This window comes from Pinus tabuliformis, chromosome 2_2 (assembly GCF_031772625.1).
Source record: "Pinus tabuliformis cultivar Carrire ecotype Pingquan chromosome 2_2, CPIR1, whole genome shotgun sequence".
In the NCBI taxonomy this organism is placed as follows: Eukaryota; Viridiplantae; Streptophyta; class Pinopsida; order Pinales; family Pinaceae; genus Pinus; species Pinus tabuliformis.
Window position 1 is genome coordinate 735,446,239 of NC_142300.1, and position 8,127 is coordinate 735,454,365.

Consider the following 8,127-nt stretch of genomic DNA (forward strand, 5'->3'; position numbering starts at 1 on the left):
ATAAAAATAAAAATAGTTATAAAATATTATTATTATTAAGATAGCAATTAGTAATCATTATTGTCATTGACTATCACATACTGTAACTGTCAAAAAATTATAACTGCTATTCAAGCTTAATTAGTGCCATTGACCAAAAAAAATCCATCCTACCTGACTTAGTATAATAGCCTGCAAATCCTGTTAAACAGAATAAACTAAAATTATTTTGATAGGTATTTTATTTTTATAAACTATTGTTTTAACAAAATACATAATGGGCAATTTTATTATTATTATTAAGTGGTTCTAATAATTAAGAGTATGTGTTTTTTTTAAGATGCTATAAGTTCAAAATCAGAAAGGTAAAGTATGTATGTCTTCATAAACTTAGAGAAGTAGAGTATGTATGCCTCCATGAACTTAACAATCAAATCTTTGTAAAGAAATAAATTTCTTGTCATACAAACAAAAAATCTCATACACCAATTTAATATGATCCATCAAAAATTAATGAATAACTTAAATATAATTAAAAAATTATTATATATAATTTTGAAAAAACAATATAATTAAAAAACTAGTATATATAATTTAGTGAGATAATAATTACTAAAATTTAAAATAGTTGCGTGATTGTCTATGATTTTCGAGAGCTATATTTTTATTCATGTGTTAAAATGATATTTTAGGACATCGTTTTATAATTTTTTAACTATATTAATAAACTATTTAAGTTTTTGAACATTTATTTAAATCTTTTAATATTTTAATTAATTTTTTAACAATATTAATAAACTATTTAAGTTTTTGAACTTTTAGTTAAATATTTTAATTTTTTAATTAATTTTGGGTTACATTTTAAAAAATATACCATTAATATACCTGTTTCAGCGGCATGAATGTGATGAAAATGTGTTTCCGTCACCAAATAACGACGTGAATCTCATGTAACAATGTTTCTCTCCCATTCATTTATCCAAAGGTCTCCAGAGATGCGGGAAAAGCTGTAGGCTCAGATGGATTAACTACTTACGCCCTGGCCTTAAGCGAGGTGCATTTTCACGAGAAGAAAAACAACTCATTGTACACTTTCAATCCATTCTAGGCAACAGGTTTCTGTGTTTCTCCATTCCCAACACTCCTCTAATACCATTATTTCTTCAAATATTGATGATATTTCACATTTCATTCCTGTCTCGATGTCTTCATTAATTTCCATGGCGATGCTGAACAGGTGGTCGCAGATTGCCTTACATTTGCCGGGACGCACGGACAATGAGATAAAGAATTACTGGAACTCATCCATCAAGAAGAAGGGCAAGCCGTACAGTGACGCCATGCCCGAAGGACACCAGACACCTTATAACACCCGCAATGTAGTGCCGACACGAGAAAAACCATTGTGTGGTCCTGGCCTTCTGGAATTAAAAAACGAAGAAGCAGAGCATCAAAAGAATGCGACTAGCCACCCGATTTCCTATTTCCAGAATACTATTAATACCCTACCATGTGATGCAGCGTTTCTGGGACCCACTGGAATCCCCATGCCCGCTGTCGCAGAAAGCGAAAGCTCGAAAAAAAAAATTGAGTATGATAGATGGACCACTACCCATTCTTATTCAAATGCAGATAGTTGGTCTCATGTCGTCCATCCGGGATCTTTCGCCGTTCATAAGACGGGAATTAGTGTCGCCGAAGATTCCGCGAGTTTTAATGAGAATACTACTCATGATCAGTCATTCTCCCCAGTTACTCCACACTACCAATTTGATTCGCCAGCGATTAAATGGCTCCCTGGCAAATATCACGATTGTCAGGTTGACGATGATTACAGGGAAATTCTAAATCTGGGTTCTGATGTAAACACGGTTGTCCAGACATATCCTGATATCTACAGCTATCAGTTGCCTCAGATTTAGAGAGGGGTCACTGATCAACAAGATTTCTTATTAAATTCCTATGAAAAAACCAAGGGAAAGCCGATTTGCACGATACCAGGACGAAGACGAAGCGGACCGGTAAACGTAGAGTGGAATAGTGGAACCGACTATGATACGCTTTTGGCCAATCATAATATCTACAATTTCATTACTGCCGCTGCGTCTGATCTCTATCAAATCCTTTGTCATTTCGATCAAATTCTATTTTAGGTAGCTAACAACTTTTAGTGATGTAGAGCAGATCTATTTTAGATAGGTACTTCATTTAGCGATGTAGAGAGCAGTCTAAATGCAATATTTTTTTTTATCCAGATAGGTCGTAGATATAAACTACATTTTTTGGAAAATTTATCTAAGAAATTTTATTTAATTAATTTATTATTTTGGAAATTTTAGGTAATTAATCACGTAATAAATAGGTTAAGTTCCAGGAATTTTAAATCTTTTATAATAATATAGGTTTATGGTTAACATTATACAAGGCGGTAAGAAGTCAAATCTTTTGAGAGGTATACATTTCTTTAAATTTAATATTAAATATATATGTATATTTGAAATTAAAATTAAAATTTAGTATTAAAAATAATATATTTCAAAATAAAATTAAAATTATTAATTTTAATTTGTAATATATATTTTTTAATATTAAATTTGAGAAAATATATACATCTTCAACAATTTGGCTTCTTAATTATTAAATTTCAAATATATATAAATACTCCATACATATATATACTTCATGATAAAAATGATATTTAAATATAATAGTAATTTTTTGGTTATTTATTTGCTATACATTAACTCCGTTAATAGAATTATATCTCTCTAAAAATAATTATATTATAATAAGAATTATATTTTTTAAAAATAAATTTATTTTCTTGTTTTCAAATTTTTTCCAAATTTATATTTAGATATATAAAAGTTAGTTTAAACTTATTTTATTTAAAGTAAATATTAAAATGTTTTATTTATAAATGATATTGTAATAATTTTTTATTATTAATATTTAATGTTATTTTTTAATTTCATGTCAATTAAAAATATACACATTATTTGTTTGTTTGTTTGGTTAGATAATGTTAATGTTAAAATGACTTGTTTGTTTGTTGGCTAATGGCACTTGTAAGATGACCCATATATTTAACTTTTGTTTGAGTAATATCTAATATCTCAAAATCACTTCAAATTGTATCTAGTGTAAATCACACTGTTATTAGAATGATTAGATTTTTTCCCACTAGTTTAAAAAAAATATCTTAATAAAACAAAGTATCACTATCTATTCTACACATCTCTATTACTCATCTCCATTATATTAAATCTTAAAAAATATTTCTCAATATAATAAAATACGAAACATTTAATAGTTTTATTTCATTTTATTTATATTTATAAAATAAATTTATTATTTAAAATATTATAATTTAACTTTTTTTAATTTGGTGCCGGTAAATATATTCCCACTTCCAATCCAAGGATAAGTTTGAACTCGACAATCAAACCATATATATCCCATAATGTTTGTTGTTCTTGTTAGTTCCATAAGTATGAAAATGAACCTTTCACAACAACCCCTATATAATGGCCTCATTTTTCATTTTTCTCGGTGTATTCACTAGGGATGTTATCGATTGTGTTATTGGAGGGGAATATGTCAGATATATTGACCTTTGGCGGAATATATTTACCCTATTATAGGTTAACTGTGATATATATTATAATTAATTATAATATAATTTATAATTATTTATAAATATCATGAATTATTTTAGTTATTATTAATTATAGAAAATATAATGAATTAAATCATTATGTTTAATTTATTATTTATATATTTAAATTTATTAAAATAATTTTAATTGTAAATAAAAATTTAATTATTTATATTAAATATAATTTTAAATAATTTTATTATTAATTTTTTTAATTATAATTAAATATGATTTTTTAAAAATATAATCAATTATAATAGTATTTAGCTATAATTTTTCGAGTGAAGTGTCGATTCTTGAGATAGACTTACTATATAGATAATGAAAAATCATAGAAGGTAGATGCGAGGACGGACTACACATTTGTTATTTCATTATGTAAGACGTAGTGTCACGGCCCTATACCTGTGGTAGTCTTTCAACTAATGTAGAGCAGGTGCGACAACACTACACTTTTCTATTCATGAATACTAGAGTGTATAGACTACACCTAACTCCAACACTTAGCCAATTTTATCTTCAAGTGTTAACAATGCAGTGGAATAACATTTACTTTAATTATAATTCATCATCGTTATTATGCAGCGGAAATCGTAAACTATACAAGTATAATGCACATATACTTGAGAGGGGTAACTACCATAAAGTCTGTGCAAATATATATAACAATATTGTACAATATCTTACAAATTAAAAAATTACAACAACCATGCTACCAACTTCCTCGGCCTGCACAATTTCACTAAGTCCCACATCAAAATCTTGCAGTAACTCGGCTGCCTATTGCCATGTGCATTCTCCTGAAGAAACCCCAAGTTTCTTGCCGAAATACAAATTTAGAGGTCGAAATTCCCGTTGTGTCGCAAACCCTCTCGTGCCCAGTAACTTCTGCAGTCCACCAGCTCACCATGCTGCAAACTACTTGACCTACACGTCTCAGTTGTGTTGGTTGCCCAATCACAGCGCACTGTCGTTGTACCAATCATTCGTCGCACTTCTAAACTGTGTCTGCATGTTACATCTGTCATAACTCTCTGCTGTGCGACTACTACACGTCTGCCTAAAGGACTTTCACATGACCCAACTCTCGTGTCACCCGCATCCGTACATCCATTACCGATCGCAGCGCCCTGCCCCTATATCAACCTTTCATCTCACTTCCACACATTACAACCATCGCAACTATATGTTGCGGGTCTGCTACTTGTCGGCCCGATGGATGTCCACACAATCTAACTCTCATGTCACCCGCATCCGCACTATGTTCCCGATCACCTACCTGTAGTGCAGGCACATGGCCTACACGACCTACACCTGACCTACGTACAAACCGAACTCCAAACTCGTTTGCCCACTAGTTCTCTTACTTTGCTTCTCTTCAGCCTTCGCTTTATGTGTGATGGCTCTCCAAGCTCCAAGCTCATTGCTTGATGCTCTACCACAACTTGACCAACTTATATTTATACATGTCACAAAGCATGTGGACTACCAAGGGTTGGCCCACCCATAAACCATATTGGCGAATCCATCTCCATAATGTCGGCTCGCCTATATACTCAAGTCGGCCTTCACATATAAACTAGACCTACCCGTCACATGATTTGGCCAACACATAAACTCATCACACCTCTCCATCACAGGTTACTCAGGTCACCCAGATTCGCCACTCGTTCACCCGACTCACCCATCGCACATCGCTTGACTCGTCCAACTTGCCCGATGTCCACTCGTCTCGTTGGATTGCTATGGGCATGCACTCACTCGATGCCCTTAACTAACACACTCATTGTCGCACATCCCCATCGCACAATCTCATCACACCTCCCATCGTACACTCGGTTGCATAAAACTGAAAGTCACCTCCAACCCGTGTTCTCCACTAGAGTTGGTCAACATGGGCGCTTGGTGCACATGGGCACGCCCATTACAACATAGTCGCATGTTTACCTGACTCGGGGGCCAGACATCCTCCCCCACTCTAAATAAGGTTTTTGTCCTCTAGAACTCCATCATATCATCGCAAAGTGTCGCTAGCTCCAACATCTCCAAAATTTCCATGTTGCCCACCTCTTCTCCATCATCACACAAAGAATCAAGGCTCATGACTCCATTAATGGGAAAATATCCTCAATCCATGATCATCAACCACATCTGTCGCAATCTGCACATGCTGCCCCATCATGGAAGGCTTGTCCCTCCAACTCAAGATACATGTTATCACTGCAACATATACCATGTCAAATCATCATGTATCCTTATCATGTGAAATATTTCCATGATACTCTAACTCATATCGAACCCATCTCAGCACACATTCAAACCCCATGAATCAAACTAATCTAATGATCATTCCAACCATCACACTCAAATCATGAGAGTGCACTTCCTCATGTCATCATCGATCGTTTCTCCAGCATCCTGTCACATACATAACTCAACCAAGGAATCTCCCATCTCCATCAAAATGTAAAGTAAGCCAAGCCTAGGTCCATGAAGTAGTCTCCATCTCATCTACAGCATGTTGTCCATGATGTTTATGTCGATGTGATATATATCAATCAAACACATATATCCAAGAATCATCATCCATATGTGAGAGGCTCATCTCCTCAAATCAATTAAGAGCTCCTCCAATCAAATAAACTCTTAGTGTACCCTATCCAGGTCCATGAAGAAACCTTCATCTCGTCTACAATATGTCATCCATCAACCTGTCAAAGGGGCAAGTTCATACATGCCTCATCATCCATGTGCTACCTATGGTCATAGACGAACCAACCAACATGTCTATCAAAATTGGCTAATTCTCATCGACTCATTATCGCTGCAAATACATCAACTCCAGAATGTCTCATCTCTATTGCATCCATCAAGTCACATGAACACACCCCATAAATGTGCCCAAAGGTATGCATCCCAAATAGGTACACCTCTATCCTCAGCTCTTCCACTACTCAGATACTCCAAGACCACTACAATATAAATTTTGCATCAGTTGCAACTCTCTCAAGTCATCATGAGCTCCCATGAATCATCTCCATCCAAATGAAAGCATACATGTCTCGATCTCTATTGGCACTACAAGATGCATATGTCCTCTATGTTGTATGAATACTCTCATAGGTTTCTCACAAAACATCCATGGCCTTATTGTACAAATGTGCACAACATCCCCATCAGGTCATCTTTAAAATGTCCCCATGTCACATCAGCAAGTCCATTCACACAACATCTCTTCCTTGGCACTCCTTCTTGGATGCCCATAAGTGACATCTATGTAAGTGCTCCTACATAATGTCCTTGCATAATGTCTGTCATGCTCCATTTATTCCACTCGATGTCCATGACTCTAGCTGCCCATGTTGTCTATTTGAGTAGACTCATCATAACATCGGTCATCTCATCCTAGTCCTGGATCATGTTTAGTTCCCTCAGTCTGTTAAACCATATATCACATATCATATCAGGTCATAGGTCCCTTCCATCTTCGATGTCTCCCTCCCAAAAGGATCACCAAGACTGCCTCTTGGTCTCAGCCATGAAGAAGTCCACGCAAGTATCATATCACCATAACTCTGGTGTGCCCTCTCTCCAATCTATCCACGAGTCATGCTGAGCACTTAGCCAATTCTCCATATGGCTAAGCATGACTCATCCTATGCAATGATCATCATGTTCCACTCTTGTCAGAGTAATTTGCACCACTTGTCATAAGGTCACAAATTTCCCCAACAAGATTTACAACATCTAATGTGCCTTGCTTGACCAATGTACAAGGTGTCGCTGTAGTCATCCATGGTAATGTTTTCCATCACATCAACAAAATGCCTTTGATCATCATTGCATATGGCCCATCTTCTAAAAGCTCCAATGAAACACAAGCAACATCAATACTTATTTCATCATGAGGTCCCTCCATGTGAGTGCCTTCATCCATCGATGACCACAATCTATATGATCCTGGTTCAACTTGGTCGAATGTCATCATGCCAAGTTCGTCCTTCGTCGTTGTTACATTTGCAACATCCTCTTCTCACATATCATGTCTTCTTCTTCCTGATAGAAATTTGTAGCTACACCCTCTCCATTTCCCAACAAAGTCAAAGAATCTCTTCTTCCACATTCCCTTCCAAGACTTCAAGCTCATCTTAAATCCATGGGTTTGCGTCTCCCATATGCCTCAACCTGTATAAGGTCAACAAGAGCCTCCCATGGAATTCTTCCCAACTTGCCATGTCTTGTCGTTCAGCTTGGCCCAAGCACAATGCTTCACCGGTGCTCAACTTTGTAGCACCTAAGTCCTGAAGCTTCAATACCAATTGTAAACCCTGTCGTTGTATGCTTCAAATCTTAAATCAACAAAGCCCTGTGAAAAGAGGGATCTGATACAATCTCTCACGGCCCTATACATGTCGTAGTATTTCAACCAAGATACAGCAGGTGTGGCACCACTACACTTTTTCTTTTCACCAATAATAGAGTGTATGGAC

The 8,127-nt window shown here is 35.2% G+C and overlaps 1 protein-coding gene across 1 annotated transcript; it reads left to right on the forward strand.

Moving 5' to 3' along the window:
- The first annotated feature begins 1,199 nt into the window (after positions 1-1,199).
- Positions 1,200-1,901, forward strand: LOC149194757 (uncharacterized). Its single transcript, XM_089407782.1, has one exon. The coding sequence runs from the start codon at positions 1,200-1,202 to the stop codon at positions 1,899-1,901; it is 702 nt and encodes a 233-aa protein (XP_089263908.1).
- The last annotated feature ends 6,226 nt before the right edge of the window (positions 1,902-8,127 follow it).